We start from the raw sequence: 23,177 nt of genomic DNA, 5'->3' as shown, positions 1-23,177 counted from the left end.
ACTTGGCTTATTAGCATTAGTGTGTGTATATTAGAAGTCAAAATATATACATAATTTTAAGCACATGTAAATCAAATTTAATAAATTATTAAGGGTATTTTACTTGTCATGTGTGGGCTAATCATGACGGATCATTTTTAAACATTATGTAATTTCACAATTTGTATGTACAGCTGCAAGTACTTTGTAAAGGACTTTATATAATCAAGTGCTAAGGCAGAGTGTCTTATTTTGTAATGCTGATGGGATCAGTTTTATGATTTACTATTATTAATGAATACTTTTAAAGTACTAGTAAGCAATAACCGGGTATATAATAGTTCACGTTTTTACGGTAATGAGGTTTTAAAGTTTGATGTCTTTATTCTTTTAATTAAAACTCTGAATAAAAGACTATTACGTGATCATCCCCCAAACTGAGGTTCCTCCTTCTTTGTGAGACGCTGGCTGGATTTGGAATAGGATGGTTTGGTTCTCCCTCGTGCTACAGATGACTAGCAATGGGACTTTGGTTCAGTCACTCTGAAACTCAGTGTGTTGTGTGTGAAGTTAGTTAATGCTTTACCTGTCTGTCAAGATTGTTATGGGGCCCCTAAACGTTCTGTAAATTTTGAAATGGATTTGAGGTTCTTCAGAAGTCTCCTGGAGTGGTTTCTCTACATCTGTTTTGCCCTTCCAGCTCCCTTCTCCTCTTAGTAGCCAGAGTCAATTTTTCCGAAATGCAAAGATCACATTGTGTTCTTGCGTACAGCCCTCCAGGGACTTTGCTTTGCCGTGTTTCAGTGACATCTTTGTGTTATACCACACATACCCACACGCGCTCAGTACGCTTCTTTGTTTTCCTCAGTTGTACTCAGTCATTTTCCTCTTTTACATTGTGTCCTAGTGACAGAAACATTTATCTCTTCCAGTTTCCTCCTAACCTGGTTGGCTTATTCTCATCTTTCAGATCTCAGACCAAAGAGATCTTTCATGGCTACCTTATAATATTGTCATAGTTGCCATGGCGAATTCAAGTCAATGTATGGCAAAACCAATACAATATTGTAAAGTAAAATAAATAAATTTAAAAAATATTGTCATAGTTGCTATCTTGCTTCTTGTCACTCTGTTACTGTCTATCCGCTCAACAACCCCCCCCCACACACACACAATTTCTGATTATGATTGTTGCATTGACTTGTTTATGTATTTGTTTGCTTGTTTCAGTCTTTCTCCCTCCTGAATGTGAGAGTAGGGATAGTGTCTATTTTGTTCTCTAATTTGTTGCTTACACTTAGCATAATACTTGACATAATAGGTGTTTATATTTATTTAATAAACTAATTTTAAGGTGATCCATTTTCTTTTAAAGAAATACATGAACTATTTTCTTGGTAGCCTGTGATGTTTGCAACTGCATAGTTAATCTGAATCATCTTAGGTTGATTAATATGCAGTGTAATGACTAACGACTTTGTGTATAAGTATAGACCTTGCCATCTTCTATTTTTAAAGTTATAACATGACAGTGGCAACTATTTATGTATACAAGATGCCTGAACAGAAAAAAACATGTCCTATTCCTGAAATCTCCATTTATCATTTGCAGTTTTCTTTTGAATAGTCTCTGAAATTAGAAACAAAAGTAGTCACTGTGTAGTTAATAGAAATACTTTGAGTCCAGCAAGGAAAAGTTGAAGGTTTTCCAGTGTATATCATCACCTGTAGGATTTCCTTTCAGTGCTTATATTTTGGCTCAGATCGACTGGAATATATGAGGTACGATAAATGAAAGTGTAGTGGTGTTTTTGTTATCTACATGTATATGAACCTCTTATTATCCTATAAAGACCCTTATGCACCAGCCCTGCGGATTCTACCATCTCTTGGAAGCCAGGTTCTTCAGATGCTTTTGCACACGTTTCTTGGTAAAGAATGTGTGTCTCCTCTGTTTCCAAGACTGTCTGGGTAATTTTTCCTCATCCTTCAAGAGTTAGCTGAAGCATCAGCTTCTCTTGTGAGATCTTTCTTGTCCCCATGTGCAGTCTTAGAAGTTTTCTGTATTGCTCCTGTTGTACCTTATCTTATACAGACCACTGTTGTTCTCTTGGTCTTAGAATGTCATTGTATAATATCTTTCCACATGTGTTCCTCTCAGTCTTCTTAGCAGTTAGCACTTAGAAGGCCCTGGATAAATAGTTCAGGAATAAATAGATTAATGACAGTAATACTTATTATATGCCAGTCACATACTGTGTACCTTGCTATGTACCAGTCATTGTTCTATGTGCTTTATATGTATTTAGTCATTTTATCTTGGAGAAGGAAATGGCAACCCACTCCAGTGTCTTGCCTGGAGAATCCCAGGGACGGGGGAGCCTGGTGGGCTGCTATCTCTGGGGTCGCACAGAGTCAGACACAACTGAAGCAACTTAGCAGCTTAGCAGTCATTTTATCTATTACATATTAATATTATGTGGTAGGCACTATTGTTGTTGCCATTGCGTGAGCAAACTGAGAGAGGTTGGTTGTTCAAGGTTCCACAAACAGAAACCACAAGGCATCAAGCCCAGGCACTTTGGCTCTGCAGACTGTATTCTTTACTACATCTCCTACATCCTTTCCAAATAAATTGTGAATGATTGAAGAACCATAGTTTCTTCTATTTTTGCCATAATGCAAACATTTGAGAAGTTCGGAAAAGTTATTTCTTTTATTGAGACTAGTGTTTATATATAATCTACCACTCCAGAGAGTAAAATAGTAACAAAGATCATCTATTGGAATATGAAAAATATTGTTGTAATGACACTTATTTTATGATGATATTTGACATAATGTCATTTTTATCAAGATTGTGTATTGTTTATTAAACACCATTCACTTTCTGTTACTCATCAAAATCTGTTTTTATATCCTGATATAAAGGCCACTTTATCCTGAAAGTTATCAAAATAAGTAAATTTTGAACCATCACATCAGTTTAGGGGATTAGTGTCCCACTGGAATCAGCAGGACCAAATGAAGGATGAAAGTGACAGCTTTAGATTCAAAACTCTCATGTGTTGCTTCTAAATCAAAGCTTTGTTCTTCATTAAAATCAAAAGAAAGCATCTTAAGAATATATCATAAAATATCATGGTTGAAATGATATGGCTTTGATTTGCTTTAAAATAAGAATGTGGATATGGGTGAAACAAGATTTGTCATGACTTGATAATTTTTCAGATATTTTGTATCTTCCAGCAAAATGTATTAACAAAAGGAGAATGAACTTTTGTTTTCATACTGTTTTCCATGTACATATTACTTGAACTGTTTAATGGCAGAAGAAAGAACATTTCTCTAGTGGTTTATATTTGGTTTGTATTTGTTTCCCTGGTAACTAAAAATGTAATTGCCTTTCAATTTATAATTAAGTTTGATGTAATTTTTAAACTGTTTAGTTGAATATGACATAATCAGAATCTAAGAGATGACTGTAATGCTGGATTATATGATCTCACTAATTATAACTTCAAGTTTTCATTAGTTAATAACTCAAGACCCAATATAGGCTCAGGAAGAGGTTTATTGTTAACAAGAGTGATGAAAATCTATATTTTATATTAGTTAAGGTAATTAGTGGTAAAGAATCTGTTCAATCCCTGAGTCAGGAAGATCCCCTGGAGAAGGAAATGGCAACCCACTCTAGTATTCTTGCCTGGGAAATTCCATGGACAGACGATCCTGGAGGGCTGCAGTCCATGGGGTCACGAAAGAGTTGGATATGACTCAGCAACTAAACACCACCACCAACAGTCTGTATTAGTTAAGGTAATGCTAAATGCTATAAACAGACCGTCCCTGAAGTTTCAATATCTTAACACAATAACAATTTATCTCTTACTTACATAAAGACCAAACCCTGGTACTGCTTATCAGTGGCTCATCTCCCTTTCAGAAACCCAGACTCCTTCCATTTTTCTGGAACTGCCAGTTTCAACAGATGGCTTCATAGATTACTGTGAAAAAGGAAAGTAAGGACTATCACACTAGGGGTCAAGCCTAGTAGTGATCAGTTCAGTTCAGTTTGGTCACTCAGTCATGTCTGATTCTTTGCGACCCCATGGACTGCAGCACGCCAGGCCTCCCTGTCTATTGCCAACTCCTGGAGCCCACCCAAACTCATGTCCATGGAGTCAGTGGTGCCATACAACCATCTCATCCTCCGTTGTCCCCTTTTCCTCCTGCCCTCAATCTTTCCCAGCATCAGGGTCTTTTCTAAGGAGTCAGCTCTTCACATCAGGTGGCCAAAGTATTGGAGTTTCAGCTTCAACATCAGTCCTTCCAATGAGCACCCAGGACTGATCTCCTTTAGGATGGACTAGTTGGATCTCCTTGTAGTCCAAGGGACTCTTCAAGAGTTTTCTCCAACACCACAGTTCAAAAGCATCAATTCTTCAGTGCACGGCTTTCTTTATAGTCCAACTCTCACATACATACATGACTACTGGAAAAACTGTAGCCTTGACTAGACAGACCTTTGTTGGCAAAGTAATGTCTCTGCTTTTTAATATGCTGTCTAGGTTGGTCATAACTTTCCTTCCAAGGAGTAAGCATCTTTTAATTTCATGGCTGTAGTCACCATCTGCAGTGATTTTGGAGCCCCAAAAATAAAGTCAGCCATTGTTTCCACTGTTTCCCCATCTATTTGCCATGAATTATAGTAAAAATTGTACATATTTATTTTTCAAACAGCTTTCCAACTTCTTATCCAAATTATTCTTGTTAGCCAAAGTTAATTGGCTTCTAAGACTTCCATCTCATGAACCATGTGATTTTTAAGAATATGGCAGATAGATTTAGTATCTTGATAAATTATTTTCTTTTGTTCCATTTTAATTTCCAGGTTAAGGTGAGTGAGCTAAGGGATTTGGGGGGGTGCTGGGCACAGTTGATTTTGACAGTGAAAAATTTGGGTTTTCTTGTCTGTCTAACACCGTCTTAGAATTTTTTCATCTCATGTTTTTTTAATCTCCATTTATGTCAGCTACAGAAGAAAGCCTTTGACATTGTTATTATTGATTTACTTCCTGCATTCTTACCCTATACAGTTCTGTCCTTCACTTTTCAGACCCCTGTTTCTGCCCTTTCTTAACTTCTGAGATTCTTCTATTGGGTCTTCAGGAACTTACAAATGAGATATCAGTAAAATTCCTATACTCTCAACATCTTCCTTGAACCAGGCTTTCCTAGTAGCTCAGACGGTAAAGCGTCTGCCTACAATGCGGGAGACCTGGGTTTGATCCCTGGGTCGGGAAGATCCCCTGGAGAAGGAAATGGCAACCCACTCCAGTATTCATGCCTGGAAAATCCCATGGACCAAGGAGCCTAGTGGGCTACAGTCCACGGGGTTGAAAGAGTCGGACACGACTAAGCGACTTCACTTCACTTCTGTCACTTAGCTCTCCTGTAAGGACAGCGCTGCCGTCTCCTGAAGCTCCTTCAAATATTGACATCCCCTCCTGTCTCTGCCTTATCACTAGTACTGGAGGGTGGGTAGTGACCTAACCAGATCATTTTTCATCTTGCCTAAAAACCTTTAGATTTGACTATCAAGCTGTATGATTATACATCAGCCAACCCCTGAATCACTCACTACCTTGAATTTCTTAAAGATTTTGGTTCCTGAGTCAGTCACTGCATTACTGTTGCTATCTTGATTAGCAATTTTAGTTGCATATAGATTATCCTTTTAATACTTTGGTCTCTCAGTTCCTTGAATTCATCATCTGCTATAATGTTGCCACCTATCAACACTAACATAGTTTTTTTTTTAATTTATTTTTTTGTTGAAGGATAATTAATTGCTTTACCGAATTTTGTCGTTTTCTGTCACACCTCAACATGAATCAGCTATAGGGATACATAGTTATTCTGAAGACTTACTGTCTCCATAATATCAATTATCACTTTCATGTGTCCTAGTTTGTCTGTTATCTCTCATCTTTGGTAACCCAATTCCAGTAATTTTTAAATCCACTTAAGACTTTAACATTGCTTAATCTTATCAATTTTTCATTTTCTGGATCCCCCTTTTTATCTAACTTAAATTCCATGCTCTTTTCAATATAATCTACTCCTAACATTTTCTATTTTCAATTACCTGCCCTTCTTTTCTATAATTGTATGTGATTGGGAAAACTCCAGCACTGCTTAACTGCAGATGTTTATCTGCTCAGCACCTACCTACAATACACTGTTTCATTTAAAATCCAGGTTAAACTATCCTCAAGTGATTCTCTTTATCTTCTACATCCATGTCAAATCCATTAGTATTTCTTACTCACTTTTTATTCCCAAAATACATTGAGAATCTACCCTACTTTTTATCATCTCTCTTGCTCCTACTCTTGTCCAAACTACAGTCTTCTCTTTCCTAGAGTTTTACTGTAATCTTACTCAGTGTCTTCTCTGCTTTACATTTAATTACAGTTTATTTCCCAGTAGCTTAGCAGTAAAGAATCCACCTGTAATGCCGGAGATGCAAGTTGAGAAGATCCCCTGGAGAAGGAAATGGCAACCCACTCCTGATTCTAGCCTGGGAAATCCCAAGGACAGAGAAGCCTGATGGGCAGTCCATGGGGTCACGAAAGAATAGGATAGGACTTGGTGACTAAAACAACAAACAGTGGTTTATTCAGCAGCCCCAACCTTTTAAACTGTAAGATTACAGCTTAAAAAATTTTTTTCCTTACAAACCTCCCACTAGCTTTGTATCTCTCTTTCAGTGACTTATATAGTTGCTGGCTTTTAAAACTTCATTTCCTGGTGTTTCCCTCTCTTGCTAACTCATCAGCCACTCTGGCCTCCTGGCTTTTCTTTGAGTGTGGTAAGTGTGGTCTTCACCTTAAGGGTCTTTGGCCTACGTGTTTGAAAGAGTAATTCATCTCATGTATATTTTATTTTTTTTCAATAAGATATATCAACATTTGCAATACTCTGTAATTTACTTGTGTGTCTGTTTCTCTGAATTAGAATGTAAGGTCATTGTTACATATGCAGCTCTTAGGACAATGCCTAGCCATGTCTGTGTTTGTGTTAGTTGCTTAGTTGTGTCGGACTCTTTGTGACCCCATAGACTGTAGCCCGCCAGGCTCCTCTGTCCATGGAATTCTCCAAGCAAGAATACTAGAGTGGGTTGCCGTTTCCTTCTCTGTGCCTAGCCATAGTAGGCACTCAAATATTCGCTGAATGAGTAGAGTGAGTGATCAGTAAACTGGTTATCCATTGAAATTGTTAAGCATACTTTAAGCAGGGTATAGTATAGTAGAGCTGAAAGAAAGTTGCGTATTGCAGTGTTAATGCCCATGACCTTCAGTTGTTTAGATATTGGAAGGATATACACTAAAATGTTAACAGTAGTTGTCTCTAGTTAGTGACATTTTTTATATCCTTTTGAAAATTATTTTTCTGAATATTTGGGAAATGTTTATGTATTAATGCTGTTGGAAGGTTTTAATTCCCTTCTTAAAAATAAAATACAGGAACTAGCTGTATTAAAATAAGAAAATAATAACAGTAAGTATGTTATTAAAAACAAAATAAAATACTGGTTCACTGAAGCAGAGTCCCCAGCCCTTGGGCCATGGACTGGTACCACTCTTTGGCCTGTTAGCAACCAGGCTGTACAGCAGGAGATGAGCAGCGAGCAGGTAAGCAAGCAAAGCTTCATCTGTCTTTACAGCCATTCCCTGTTGCTCACATTGCCTCCTGTCAGATGAGCGACAGGCATTTTCATAGGAGTGAGAACCCTACTGCTCTTGAATTGGTCATGGAAAAAATTGTCTTCCAAGAAACTGGTCCCTAGTGCCAAAAAGGTTGGGGACCACTGCACTGAAGGATATAAGGGAAATTAAATCATATCAGTAAGATTGTTAACACATGTATGCTAGATGAATACTGGATGATAATTTTAAGGATGCTTTCAGAAATCGAAGAAATGAAAGAATTTACCAGTATCTCACTGTAGTTTCATTGTCAGAATTTATTTACTTCTGGATTATTTAGAATGAAGTACTCTAGTAACTAGGGCTTTCCTGGTGGCTTAGCAATAAAGAATCCTCCTGCCAATGCAGGAGACATGGGTTTAATCCCTGGGTCGGGAAGATCCCCTGGAGAAGGAAATGGCAACCCACTCCAGTATAGTGCCTGGGTAATCCCATGGACAGAGGAGCCTGGTGGCTATAGTCCTTGGGGTTGCAAAAGAGTCGGATACAGCTTAGTGACTGAACAACAATGGACTCTAGTAATTAAGGCCTTTTAATTTTGCTCACTAAATTCTAACACAACAGAGGAAAACAATGGTCAGTCAAATTCTGCGAGGGCCTTTTCTATATCTGCTGTGTCATTCTCAACATCTTGGTTATTTCAGATGACTTTTATATTTCTTAACTGTCTGTTATATTCCTAATACTGGTGGTAATTTTTTTAGGACCTGGATTGTATCTTTTTCCTCTTTGGATTCTCACTGCCTACCATAGTGCTTGGTATATCATAAATACTTACTGAATAATTTTTTATCAATTGGTTAGTTATAATTATTAGTCTCTAATGATTATCTTTGTTAGGAAAAAAACTTTTGGCTAGTAAATCCCCCAGTGCTATATAGATAAATTTATAGTAGTTTATCTACGTAAGTAGTTGAGGAGTTATCTGGTAGGGCAAGTGGAGAATGGAGAGAAGAAAGGAAAGAAGAAAAGACACAGCCGTGGCGGACTGTTCCATTAGAAAAGACAAATGCCCATGCATGTTGAATGACAGCCTTTATTTTTTTAATTGGACAGTGATCTCACTGGGGAATTTCCCTAGTGACATGATTTGTTCTTACTCTTGTTGAATTAGGAAAGTATTCTAACTTCAATATTATGGTAAACTAGATGTACAAATGTCAGTGCTAATAGCTTAGTATTTTAGTCGTCAACAAATTGATGCCTGTGGTATCTGGACATGTTTTGGCCTCTTCTTGTAAATAAAGTCTCAGTGATGTTTAAGGAACAGCAAGTTGTGGCCAGAAAAGAAAAAAGGTGCATATTATCCTAGTTAGGCAGTATAAATGGGGCTCAGGAATCCCCCAGTAGATCAAAAATCTCCTAGAGAAAGATCTCTTGAGCTTACAAACTAAAGACCTTCAATGTAATTTCAAATAAAGCCTTTTACATAGTATGAGAGCATTTTTTAGTTGATAATCAATTGCCACTATTATGTAAGCTTACTAGATTTGCAAATTTACAAGTTTTTACAAGTCAGTTGGGTCCCTTCCTCAGGAAATCAGTTTAAGTTTTTTTTTCCTATATTGACTCAAAGAGCCTAGTTGTCCTTAAATCCTGTGAATATATTTGCCTTATAATTTGACGGCATTGAATCAACACCCTTATAGGGTTTGTAGTGTTGTAAAAAGAGAAACTGTTCAATAAAAGATCACATTTGAAAAAATTAGACTGTGTTGGATAAAACCAGTATTGGATATGAGTACTATGCTTTGCTTTAAAGCACCTACCACTATTCAAGAAAATATATTCTGGCCCATTACTGCTTTCCAAATGGACACTTTTAGAATTGGAAAGCAAATGAGCTATGTCTTTGTGAAATTAAGCAGTAACTGTAAATAAAGTAAGTATATAATGAAATACTGATATCTTTTGGCAGAAAACTAATAATGTGCTTGTGTTAACATTAAAGTTTATAGAGATTATAGAACTATTGTAATTAATGTATTAAGGTAATTAAATTTTCAAACCAAATATGCTGTGGTAAGTATATGTTACAATTAATCACTATGTTTAAATGCATTATACTAATGCATATTTTTGCATATCATCAAATGTGCCTCAAACTATATAGATAATAGGAATGATCTTTTAGTTTTCTGGGCACTTAACATGTGCTGGTCATTGTGCATGAAAGCAAAAGTCACTCAGTTGTGTCTGACTCTTTGCGACCCTGTTGAGACTATACAGTCCGTGGAATTCTCCAGGCCAGAATACTGGAGTGGGTAGCCTTTCCCTTATCCAGGGGAATCTTCCCAAGCCAGGGATCAAACCCAGGTCTTTGGCATTTCAGGCGGATTCTTTGCCAGCTGAGCCACCAGGGACGCCCCATTGTGCACTAAACATGGATTAATTCTCAAAAAACTTTGTATATGATAGGTCCATTTGTTTTTCCCAGCTTTTAGATTTACAGACTGAAGCATAAAGAGACTAAAAGAATTGCCCCCAAATTATACTGCTAGTATCTAAACTGGGGTATAATATTGGAAAAGAAGTCACATTTAAACTTGTTAAATATTTATTGATTAACTTTATTATTGAATTTGGTTCTCTGTTTTTGTTCACCTTTCTAGTTGATTTGGAGCATATGCGAACAGTAAAACCTGAAAAACACTTAAGATTTTGCCAGGAAAATGGTTTTAGTAGCCACTTTGTCTCAGCAAAGACAGGAGACTCTGTAAGTAAGATAATGAATGCTGAATATTATAAGTAATGTTTTACTTTTATTTACTAATATTCATAGGAAGTATACTTCCATTACTTAACTTTTAGATTAATTCCTATTGAAGACATAAAATACCTTAGGTTATATACAGCATGCTTATTCTGTTGATACTCCTCTTATTTATTTAAAATAATTTCATGATTCTTTTAGGGAATTAAAAATACAAAAGTTAAAAAAAGAGTATAAATAGCTCATAATCTCAGCCTCCAGAGATGATCATTCATAACCTCATATGATAGTCTCGTTTTCTGATGCTGCTGCCACCACGGCTAGTGGACTGCTGTTTACTGAGTGCCTACTTTGTGATGGGCATGTACTACTTTGATTATCTCTATTTAGTTGTTAATTAATTGCATTTGATTGGATGCTTATTCTGTAAATCAACATAACCATTTAAATAAGTTTAGAATGATATTAAAATATTTTTGAATTAGTCTAAAATATCTTCACATATAAGTCAGATTTATTTTCCAGCAATCATAAGTAATTATCTCTGTTTTATAGAGTAGTTTTAGAGAGGTTATGTTGTGGGGGTTCAGGGTACACAGAATAAGTGATGGAGATAGGATTTGTAAACCTAAGGATTGACCTTCCAGCGTTTACCATATTAACTATGCTAAATGTTTATTTTTTTAAAAATTGAGATCATAATATAGAAATAATTTTGTATTTTTTTGTTTAATATGTTTATTCATAGAAAATTTTCTCATGTCACTTAATATTACTAAATAGATTAAAAACCCACTAGATTTAATAATCCATTAAATAAATGTTCAGATTTATTCAACCAGGTCCCTATTGTTGGATATATAGATTGTTTCCAAATTCAAGACATTGTAAAATTTTGCAGAATTTCTGATGTAAAATTTTGTCTGTAAGTTTTGATTATTTCCTTGGAAGGGAATTGAAACCTTTTGCCAAATTACCACCAGAAAGCCTAAGTTAATTTATACTACCATCAGCATTGTATGAAAGCCATATCACTGTAATCTTTTTTAACATTCAGAATTTATTTACTTTTAAAACTTTGTCAGTTTGATAGACAAGGGATTAAAAGGTATTTTACTATTTAAATTTCTTTGACTGCTCTTGAGGTTGAAATTTTTAAAATTTTATTACCTACTTTCTGCTTATATCTGTTTATAATATTATATACTTATTGTAAATTTATTTATTGTTGATTTTCTGCTTATTACCTGTTTATTGTATTTTTGTTGCTTTTTAAAATTTTTTATGACCATTTTTGTGTTAGGGATAACATAACAGCCATTTGTCATAATTTTTGCAAATATTTTCTTTCTACTGCCCAGATTTTTGTTTGATTGTTAATTTTCTTGACATTTTCAACCAGAGGACATTTGGATTTTTCTGTGGTTTAATCTTCTTGATGTTTTTCCTGTATGATTTCATTGATGGTTTTTATGCTTAGGAAAAATATTAAATAATATAAAAGGTATTTATTCTTTTGAGGGATCAAACATTTAAAAATGTGATATGTTAGCACCCTTTACCCAGGATAATGCTAATGTGGGACACCTACCTACTTTAAAAATGTATACAGTATCAATGTTCCTTGATAAACCCATCCATGGATTGGGTTTTTACCCTCACTTATCTTCCTGGGGGTCTCTTATCAGTTTAGAATTTTTTTAACTTCCAGTATTTTAGCTTGTGTTTAACCACTTAGTATATTTTGTGTACTTATGTTGAACGACTTTTAAAAATCCTCATTGTTTTCTTTTTAAATGCAACTTTGAAATGGTTTGTTCTTGTGAAATCAGTTTATGTCATCTCCAATCACAGATTACTTCACTTCATTGCTTGAGAAGTTGATCTCCAGTCTTACTGTACTTTCTCTGATACTACCTTTGTCATAATTCTTAGTGGTGTCAGTATCGTTGTTCACCACCCCACCTCATCCATGCGCCCGCATGCTACTGTAGCCCTTCTGTTATCTCCTGTCTCAGTATCAGGCATGCAAATCACTGACCAGCTTGAATGCCCTAGTCCAGTCAGTCTGCAGCCCCAGCAGGGCCTACATGACAGTGATCCTAACACTTGCCCCTGACCTTTCGTGTCCTCATTTTCCTTTCTTCCTTACTCGTGGTCAGTCAAAATCATTACCATGCAGTACTCTGTCAGTTTCCTTTCCCGTCAGTCACTTTATCTAACTTACTTGACTAAACCTTGACCACGCCCCTTTATATGGTTGCATTCATGTATTTGAACATGATGAGAGAAAAAAGCTTAGAGGCATGTTGGAGGTTTCATTACCGTCCACAGTCAGCTCACCTCAAGTGGACCTTAATGCTGCTTAGAACTTAGGTCTTTAGGCCATTGTCTCTCTCCTTCACCTAAACGAGTGTTCCATAGCTTCTCTTCTCAAATTTTCAAACCTTCATCATCCGTTCTCTTAGCTGATTCCCTTGTTTCTTATTTTATTAAAAAAATATTGAAACAAAGGGAAGACAACTTTAACATACTCCTGCCACCTCGTTTCCCCCAGCTCTCCTGCCCACCCACTGTCCATTCCCACCTCTCTGTCTCCTCTGAGATTCCTGTGGGTTGGGCTATCTCTGCTGGTAGCTAGGCTCAACTTCTCCCTTGTGCATTAGTCCCATGTCTCTTTTCCTAGTAACAAACATGGCTTAAAATTCTCACTCCGGCATCGTTTTTTTCCCATCTACTGGATTATTCTATCAGCACACGAAATGTTATAACTTCTCTTACCTTAAATATAAGAAAATGCTTGATCACCCACATCGTTAGCTGTTTCTTACTCTTTGCTACTTACCAGTAGAATGTTTTCAAAGAGCTGTCTCCAGTTCTCTCCTCCCGGTTTGTCTTGAACAGTTCCAGTCAGACTTTTGCCCCTAATATTTCACCCCCAGATGCTCTTATTAAGGTCATCAGTGACCTCCTTTTTGTTCAATTCAGTGGCCAGTTCTTAGTCCTCATCTTACTTGATTTAGTTGCAGCGAATAAAATAGTTGATCACTCGCTCCTCTTTGAAATACTTTGTTCACTTAGTTTCCAGAATACTACATCTTCTGGTTTCCCTCCTACCTTGCTAACTACTCTCTTATCGCCTTTGCTGATTCCTTCATTGAATTGCCCTAGGCACAGTCCTTGGATATCTCTCTTTTTTAAACTTATTCCCTTTGTGACCTCATCTAGTCTCATGGCTTTGGCCAGACTTCTTCCCTGAACTCCAGGCTTATATACCCCAGCACTCCTGCTTAAGTGTCTTAAGAGTCAGTCCCAGTTTAATGCAGGATTCAGGTCCAGAACTGAGCTCTTGATATTTTTTCCTCAGATCTTTTCCAGTCTTCCCCACTTCAATAAATGGTAGGTCTCCTATCTTGCTAAGAACAGGAAAATTTGGGGGTCATCCTTGACTCCTTCTGGTATGTCTTTGACATACCACAACTCTCACCAAGTCCTGTTGGTTCTGCTTTCAAAATGTGCCCATAATCTGGTGACTTTTCTTGCTATTGCCACTGCTGCTACTTTGTTTCAGGCCTCCATCATCTCTTACATTAGTGTTCTTGCCAATTTCTCTTTTTTACCCTTGATCTTCTATAGTGAATATTCAGTACAACAACCAGATTGACCTTGTAAAAATCTCAGAGTAAATGAAAGCCAAAGTCCTCCCCATAATAGCCCAACAGATCTTGCCTGCTTTGTTAGGCTTACCTAAAGCTCTTAGTCACTCTGCTGTTTTTCTTTTTACAGTCTTCCCTTTCTCTCCATTTCGCCACACTAGCTTTCCTATTTCTCCTTGAACTTTGACCATCAGTGAACTATAATATATAATGCTCTTTGGGGTACAAATGACATAAGCCTTTTGGGGACATCATCTCTTTTTGATTAGAAGTTAAAATTAAGTTGTTGAAAGTGAAAGTCATTCAGTCCTGTCTGACTCTTTGCGATGCCATGGACTGTACAGTCTGTGGAATTCTCCAGGCCAGAATACTGGCGTGGGTAGCCTTATTGAAGTTGTGATAAATATTCAATAAGTAATCATGAGTACAAAAAGTTCTTCATGACCCAGATAATCATGATGGTGTGATCACTCACACTCACCTAGAGCTAGACATCTTGGAATGTGAAGTCCAGTGGGCCTTAGGAAGCATCACTACGAACAAAGCTAGTGGAGGTGATGGAATTCCAGTTGAGCTTTTTCAAATCCTAAAAGATGATGCTGTGAATGTGCTGCACTCAATATGTCAGCAAATTTGGAGAACTCAGAAGTGACCACCGGACTGGAAAAGGTCAGTTTTCATTCCAATCCCAAAGTAAGGCAGTGCCAAGGAATGCTCAAACTACCACACAATTGCACTCATCTCACACACTAGTAAAGTAATGCTCAAAATTCTCCAAGCCAGGCTTCATTCTGCAATATGTGAACCATGAACTTCCAGACCTTCAAGCTGGTTTTAGAAAAGGCAGAGGAACCAGAGATCAAATTGCCAACATCCGCTGGATCATTGAAAAAGCAAGAGAGTTCCAGAAAAACGTGTATTTCTGCTTTATTGATTAAGCCAAAGCTTTTTTGACTGTGTGGATCACAATAAACTGTGGAAAATTCTAAAAGAGATGGGAATACCAGACCACCTGACCTGCCTCTTGAGAAACCTGTAATGCAGGTCAGGAAGCAAGAGTTAGAATTGGACATGGAACAACACACTGGTTCCAAATAGCAAAAGAAGTATGTCAAGGCTGTATATTGTCACCCTGCTTCTTTAACTTCTATGCAGAGTACATCATGAGAAACGCTGGGCTGGAAGAAGCACAGGCTGGAATCAAGATTGCCTGGAGACATATCAGTAACCTCAGATATGCAGATGACACCACCCTTATAGCAGAAAGTGAAAAGGAACTAAAAAGCCTCTTGATGAAAGTGAAAGAGGAGAGCGAAAAAGTTGGCTTAAAGCTCAACATTCAGAAAACGAAGATAATGGCATCTGGTCCCATCACTTCATGGGAAATAGATGGGGAAACAGTGGAAACAATGTCAGACTTTAATTTTGGGGGGCTCCAAGATCACTGCAGATGGTGACTGCAGCCATGAAATTAAAAGACGCTTACTCCTTGGAAGGAAAGTTATGACCAACCTAGACAGCATATTAAAAAGCAGAGACATTACTTTGTCAACAAAGGTCCGTCTAGTCAAGGCTATGTTTTTTCCAGTAGTCATGTATGGATGTGAGAATTGGACTATAAAGAAAGCTGAGCGCTGAAGAATTGATGCTTTTGAACTGTGGTGTTGGAGAAAACTCTTGAAGAGTCCGTTGGACTGCAAGGAAATCCAACTAGTCCATCCTAAAGGAGATCAGTCCTGGGTGTTCACTGGAAGGACTCATGTTGAAACTGTAATACTTTGGCCACCTGATGTGAAGAGCTGACTCCTTAGAAAAAACCTGATGCTTGGAAAGATTGAGGGCAGGAGGAAAAGGGGACGACAGAGGATGAGATGGTTGGATGGCATCACCAACTCAATGGACATGGGTTTGCATAGACTCTGGCAGTTGGTGATGGACAGGGAGGCCTGGTGTGCTGCGGTTCATGGGGTCACAAAGAGTCGGACATGATTGAGTGACAACTGAACTGAACTAAGTCATGAGTAAGTAGGGGTCAGAATAAACTCGGATATTTTGGGAGCAAAGACAGAATATGCAGACAAGCAAAGACTGTATTGGAGCTCCAGGAATCCTAGTGGACCCCAGATAAGCTATCTGTGTAGGAAAGGATGTTTATAGAAGTCTTCGCATGTTTTTGTTTCATGATACTGGATTGTGAAAGTGAAGGTCACTCAGTGGTGTCCAACTCTGCAACCCCGTGGACTACACAGTCCATGGAGTTCTCTAGGCCAGAATACTGGAGTGGGTAGCCTCTCCCTTCTCCAGGGGGTCTTCCCAACTGAGGGATTGCACCCAGGTCTCCCTCATTGCAGGCAGATTCTTTACCAGCTGAGCCACAAAGGAAGCCCAAGACTACTAGAGTGGGTAGCCTATCCCTTCTCCAGTGGATCTTCCTAACCCAGGAATCAAACCAGGGTCTTCTGCATTGCAGGCTATCAGGGAAGTCATATACTGCTACTTTTCTGTTTGACAAAATACAGTAAAGGATACTAATTTTTTTGCTCCACAGAGAATTTATTAAAATTGATTAGAACCTTAGAGATTATGAGAGTGGAAAGTAAGACCTTTCAAGGTAGGCTAATGCCATATCAAAAGATCAGTGTAAAATTGGCAGTGAAAAACTTTCCCCAGGTAGTAAAATATAGACTACTTTCATTTTCTTCAGGACTTACAGCAGTTTATTATTTGGCTAGTAGTCTTTTTTTTAAATGTTGTAGTTATAATTAATTATGTTAACTCTTTAAAAGTATAAGTTTTTCAGGATAAATGTATAAATTTAGACCAGCTCAGTGAAGTGTATGAATTTTCAAATTATGGTTTAATCATTTAAAAAATTATTATACTTAAAATGTTGCTGTATTTGACAAATAGAGCTATTTTTGAAACAACCTGGTACATCATATTTTTTGCAGTTCTTGCTGTTTATCATTTTTTAGAAAGTTCAATTTGTTTGAAGGTAACTTAGGCATGCCTGTTTTAAATCATTTAAACCTGTTTTTGTTATGCAGGTCTTCCTGTGTTTTCAGAAAGTTGCTGCTGAAATCCTTGGAATCAAGTTAAACAAAGCAGAAATAGAACAGTCACAGGTGATTATGTTGAACTGTATACTTAAAAAGATAATTTATTTCTTAAAAGACATTAATTTTCACTCTGAATCCTTTTACACTTATGCATTCTATGTACATATCCCTAACAGCCTTAAAAATAGATTGTGTGTATGAGTCATTGTTTATTGCAGAAGATGGAGGATGTTAACTTTTTGCCAAATGATGATACCCTTGAAACCTCATTTTGTCTTTTTTTTTTTGTCGGAAAAATGAGATTAATGTAATAAAAATTTCATCAGCAGTTAAATAATGGCTAAGGAACTGACCATCTTCTTTTGTACTTTTTTATTTAAGTTCTTCCATGATTACTATATAATATCCTTTTTATGTTTTATATAAAATCCCAACTATTTATTTAAGTTTAGTCTTAAGTAGTAAGAGTTTACCCAATTTGGCATCTTCTATGTTTGCTTTGGTGAAACACTATAAAATATAGTATTTCTCTCTGTTCTTTTGTAAAATATCCTGTGTTATAGTATTAATTCTTGATGTTATTTTATTGTTAATTTAATAATGGTATTAATTATTGAAGATTGCTAAATTCTCCCCTATTCCTAGACAGTTCTCTTAGACTAAGAAATAAACATGAATACCAAGTTAGCTGCTTAAAGATACAGCAGCACACTGCTTTACATGTTTGATTGAATAAAAAAATCAGAGCAAGAGCCTGTAGTTTAAAATTAGACTTCAGAAGTGGTTTGCTTAGAAGCAACATATATTGATAAATTACATTTTCCCTCAACCCCCTCTACTTTTTCCCTGCTTTGTGAAGCTACAAAGGTATAACAATCTTTCTCCATCCTTAAATTTTTCTTTAATTCTTTCTGAATTAATTCTGTGTCTTCTTTTCATGGTCACTCTGTGTGTGTGCATATGTGCATGTTTTTAGACAATTTGAGTAAATATCAATTGAAAACTGTTATGCTGATATGGCTGTTTCTAGAACTTCATTAAAATATTTGGAACTCTGTAAATCTACCTTTACTTCTCACATTCAAAAGACATTTCAACACTTACTGTGGCCAGACACGGTGTTTAGTTATTTGTGCCTTATAAATTGTTCCCAGACATAAAGTAGTTACTTGATTTTGGCCTAGGAGGATGGATACAAGAAGAGAAATCAGTGATTTGCTTGACTATACAGAACTTGGCAGATTCAAGAAGTCACGTGATGCCTCTGCTTTGTAGCTTCACTTTCTAAATGATATTTGTGCCTGGTTAACTAGGTAGTCCGTAAGTGATTTTCAGATGATGATAAATGATTAATTGATCATATAAGTGTGGTTTACTGCTGGATCCAGAGGAGATATAAGAGTTTAAGATGCAGTGAAGACAATGAATAAACGTGCCAGCTTCTGTTATATCATTTAATCCTTATAATAACTCTGGGGCAGGTGGCACTTCATCATTTTATGGTTGGAAAACTGAGACTGCAGAAAGGTTAAGTAACTCGATCTGCTTATCCACAGCTGGGCAGTGGTAGACCCAGGATTTGAGCTCGGGTCTGTCTGATGGCAGTGCCCCTAACGTTTCCATGCTACCATACTGGGAGAAGATATACTGGGTGGTTTGGAGTGGGGAGTTGAAAAAGAAGCTAGCACAAACAAGTTGAAAAGTTTAGATTGTATTTTGGAGAGAGAAGAGCTGTTTGGTAAAAATAAAGGACTATTTGTGTTGGAATGTGAAGGAAATTTGAGGAAAGATTATGGAGATTTATGAATGCCAAGTTGATAAATTTTAATCTCACATATTGACAGTGGAAAATAATTTTAAGCAGGGAAATAAGCAAAAGCAGTTTTTAGATGGGATTAATCTAATGGAATTTGTGTGTGTGTGTGGATGGGTGCCAGAGAGGTTGAAGCAAGGAGACTGGGTTACTGCCCTCGTGTGATAAAGACCGGAATTGGATGGAAGGGGAGGGATGGATGTAAGAGACATTTCACAGAAGAATCAGTAGGACTTGTAGAATGACCAGATAAAAGGGGAGAAGTCATCCCAGATCACCTTAAGGTTTCTCAGCTGGAAGAATGGAAAACGGGAGACCCAGTGATGAGCCCCTCTCGAGGAGACGGTGTGCCCGTGCAGCGCTGACAGCCCCGGACAAGGAGCCTGTACTCGCCCGAGCCCGCCACAGTGCTCAGGCTCCAGGGCATCTCCAGAGAGGTGGCGACTGGGGCACTGCTAAGAGGCAGAATTCTAGGGATGCTTGGCTCGTGTTTTTAGTTCACTGTTAATCACAAGAGACAGAAAGTTACTCTTTGGACTTCTGGAGATCGACTTACCAGCTAGGCACGTTTTAACTAAGCCCGTGTCAGCGGCGTTCACTCCAGAGCCCCTCGCCCTCCCTGGGCACGCCACCTGTTTGTAAGTGCGCCCCAGCCTCTTAGGCCATGAAGCTTGGCTCTGATTTCGACTTGCGGGTGTCTACTTTGACTTCATTCATCTGAAGACGAATTCCAGCCACTAAGCCCTCCTTGACTGGGTCTGTCAGAGCCTTCGTGTAGGGAAACCTCATTCTCCATTCCTTAGACCAGTGAATTTGGTGCCTTTGCCGGTTAAATTATGTGTTTCACAGTTAAGTGTTCTCAGTGGAAGGAAACATTTTTGAAAGTTCATTATTTTTAAAAGATTTTCTAAGAACATACTTGCAAGCTATCTTGAGCACAGTATTATTTTTTATTGAGATATACTTGCCACAAAACATTATGTAAATTTAAAGTATGTAACATGTTAATTTGGTATCTTTATATATTATACGATTTTGCCATTATAGCAGTAATTAGTACCTCTATCATGTTACATAAATATCTTTGTTAGTAGTTGGAATAATTAAGTTCTAATCCCTTAGCAAGTTTGATGATTATAAAGCAATATTGCTTTCTGTATTGACTATACTGTGTATTGTTTCTAGGACTTATTTACTAATAATGGTAAGTTTGTACCCTTTAGAAGACATCTTTCCTATCCCCTCATCCTCCGGGAACAACCATTTTATTCTTTTCTTTTTTTTTGCAATTTTGGCTTTTTAAAATTTCATGTGTAAGTAGTATCATACAATTCTTGCCATTTTCTGTCTGATTTATCTCATTTTGCACAATGTACTCAAAGTCCATCCAAGTTTTTACAAATGGCAGACTGTTACTTCTCATGGCTGAATAATATTACATTGTATGTGTGTGTACATATATTTATATTCCACATTTTCTTTATTCACCTATCAACAGGCACTTTGATGTTTCCATATTTTGCTTATTGTAAATAACACTGCAATGAACATGGAAGTTCATGTATCTTCAGATAAATACTCAGAGATGGAATTGCTGGATGGTATGGTAGTTTAGTTTTAACTTTGTGAGGAGACTCCATACTGTTTTCCAGGGGCTGCACCAATTTACATTCTCATTCAGGGTTTCCTTTTTTTCCACATCCTCTCTAGCACTTACTTCTTATATTCTTGAGGACAGCCATTTTAACAGGCAGGAGGTGATATCTCATTGTAGTTTTAATTTGTTGATTAGTGATATTGAGCCTCTTTTCATGTACCTGTTGGCCATTTGATGTCTTTGAAAGTTCATTTAAAAGCAAAGAAGTCCAGATAATCTGAACTTCGTTTCTATATATAATTTATATACAGAAAGTGGAGGAGTAGGGTGCAAAGGAAGGGAGAGAGCGAGAGCTCGTGCACCTGAGTTCTGTGGTTTTATGTCATTCGAAAGAGTCCTGAAGGAACTCAGTGTCACAGAGTGATAAAGTGGTTTGTATTATTCTATACAGAAGAAATTAGATTGTAGACTCACCAGTCACATGGAAATTGATGCTGTAGTAATTTTGTTTGTGACAAACATTTATAATAAGGCCTTAGTCTTAGTTCCATTCACTGATTATTTAAAGAGATTCTGCTATTTTAGTTTTAACCTAGATTATTCCCATTTTACAGTCATATAAAATGAGTTATCAACACACTTTACAAGCTGTTCAAGGAAGAGAAGAAGGAGAAAAGACGGAATGAAGTTTACTAAGACAGCAGACGTTTTTTGAGGGTCTTTATGCCAGAACACTAAAATCTGGGGATACAGAGATGAATAAGTCACAGTGCTTGTCCTCAGGGAGCTCCCAAATTACATGAGGGCAGACAGATAGGTCAAGTATGCTCTAGATCTGTTTTTTATAATGCTCTATTAGTGACATTTCCACTGGCCAGTTAATAAATTATGACTTTGTTTGCTTTGAACTAGGTATGTGTTAGTTTTAGTGATCCTATATTTTTATAGATTATACTTCATATAAAGTTATTAAAAATAGTAACTTTACATTATTTCCTTGTATTTTATTCATTTTTGTCCCTAGTAGGTTGTACCTCTTAATCCCCGTCCCCTGTCTTTCCCCTTTCCTCTTCTCTCTAACTACTGGAAACCACTAGTTTGTTTTCCATATCTGTGAAGCTATTTGTTTTGTTATATTTAATTGTTTGTTTGTTTTATTTTTTAGATTCTGCATGTAACTGAAGACACACAGTATTTATTTTTCCTCTATCTGACTTATTTCCCTACACATAATAACGGCTAAGTCCATCCCTGTTGTTACAGATGGCAACATTTCGTTCTTTTTATGGCTGAGTATATTCCTGTGTGTGTGTGTGTGTGTGTGTGTGTGTGTGTGTGTGTATCACATCTTTCTTACCCATTTTGGGCTGATGAACACACGTGACTTCCATATCTTGTTTATTATAATTAATGCTGCTGTGGACATTGGGGTGCATATATCTTTTCAGATTAGTGTTTTTGTTTTCCTCAGATATATACCTAGGAATGGAATTACTGGATTATATAGTATTTCTATTTTCAGTTTTTTGGAGAGCCTCCATAGTGTTCTGCATAGTGGCTGTGCCAATTTGCATTCCCACAGCGGTATAGGAGGGCTCCCTTCTCTACACATTCTTGCCAACACATGTTATTTCTTGTCTTTTTGATAGTATTCTAACAAGTGTGGAGTGATACCTCATTGTGGTTTTGATTTGTATTTTCTTAACTGTTAGAAGTATTGAGCATCTTTTTCATGTGTTTTTTGACCATCTGTATGTCTTGTGTGGGAAAAATGCTTATTTCAGTCCTCTGAACATTTTAATTCTGTTTTTCTGTTGTTTTGTTTTTGGTATTGAGTTGTATGAGTTCTTTTTATATTTTGTATATTAATTCATCATATCATTTGCAAATGTCTTCTCTCATTCAGTAAGTGGCCTTTTCATTATTTAATGATTATTTAATGTGACCTTTCATTGATGGTTCCATAACCATCACCTATTTTGTTGATGATTGGTTCCCTTGCCTGGGGAGAAAGTTCCAAAAAAATATTGCTAAGCCCTATGTCAGATCATATTCCATTTTTTTCTTTTTTTATTCACTTAAAAAAATTTTTTTTCCATATAGTTTCAAAACCAAATGGGATCTTAGCAGCCACATAGATAAACCTTATGTTTTATAGATTAGGAGAGTGTGAAGACCAAAGAGGTAAAGTAGCTTGCCCAGAGCTGTGACTGTTGCTGACAGCCTGGGATTGCATATTATGCAGTGTATGCGTAGGCCATTACAATGAAGGAAAAGGAGAGTCGCTTTCTTTAAGCTCCTACTGTGTGCATGGTACCATGCTTTTAAAAAATGCTATATCTGTGCTTTGAGTGGTAACCTATAACCTTTTGCACATTGAATTTGTATCAATTGTAGTATTCTTTAATAATTTATGCATTTGTTTTCCTTGCTAAACTCTTAATGAATCTCAAAAGAAAAAAAAGAGATCATGATTGCTTGTTGGAATGTTTCTAGTACCTAGAATAGTGATTTGCTTTGAATGAGTGATAGTGACAGGTGTTTTAGCTGTCAGAGTATGTTTCCTCTCTATCCTGAGGTGACCA

The 23,177-nt window shown here is 36.9% G+C and overlaps 1 protein-coding gene across 6 annotated transcripts in view; it reads left to right on the top strand.

Annotated features, from left to right (window-relative positions):
- The window catches only part of RAB28 (RAB28, member RAS oncogene family), a 154,267-nt gene that overhangs the window by 72,365 nt on the left and 58,725 nt on the right, over positions 1-23,177 (top strand). For all 6 annotated transcript variants that reach the window (XR_011257862.1, XR_011257863.1, XM_069594699.1 and 3 more), the window contains exons 5-6: positions 10,367-10,470; positions 17,171-17,248. Coding sequence is in view for 4 of the 6 variants with exons in the window: in XM_069594699.1 (XP_069450800.1) it covers positions 10,367-10,470; positions 17,171-17,248 (182 nt within the window). In the remaining 2 variants the exon portion in view is untranslated. The remainder of the gene's footprint in view (positions 1-10,366; positions 10,471-17,170; positions 17,249-23,177) is intronic.

This window comes from Ovis canadensis, chromosome 6, assembly GCF_042477335.2.
Source record: "Ovis canadensis isolate MfBH-ARS-UI-01 breed Bighorn chromosome 6, ARS-UI_OviCan_v2, whole genome shotgun sequence".
In the NCBI taxonomy this organism is placed as follows: Eukaryota; Metazoa; Chordata; class Mammalia; order Artiodactyla; family Bovidae; genus Ovis; species Ovis canadensis.
This window is presented reverse-complemented; position numbering and strand designations above follow the sequence as displayed.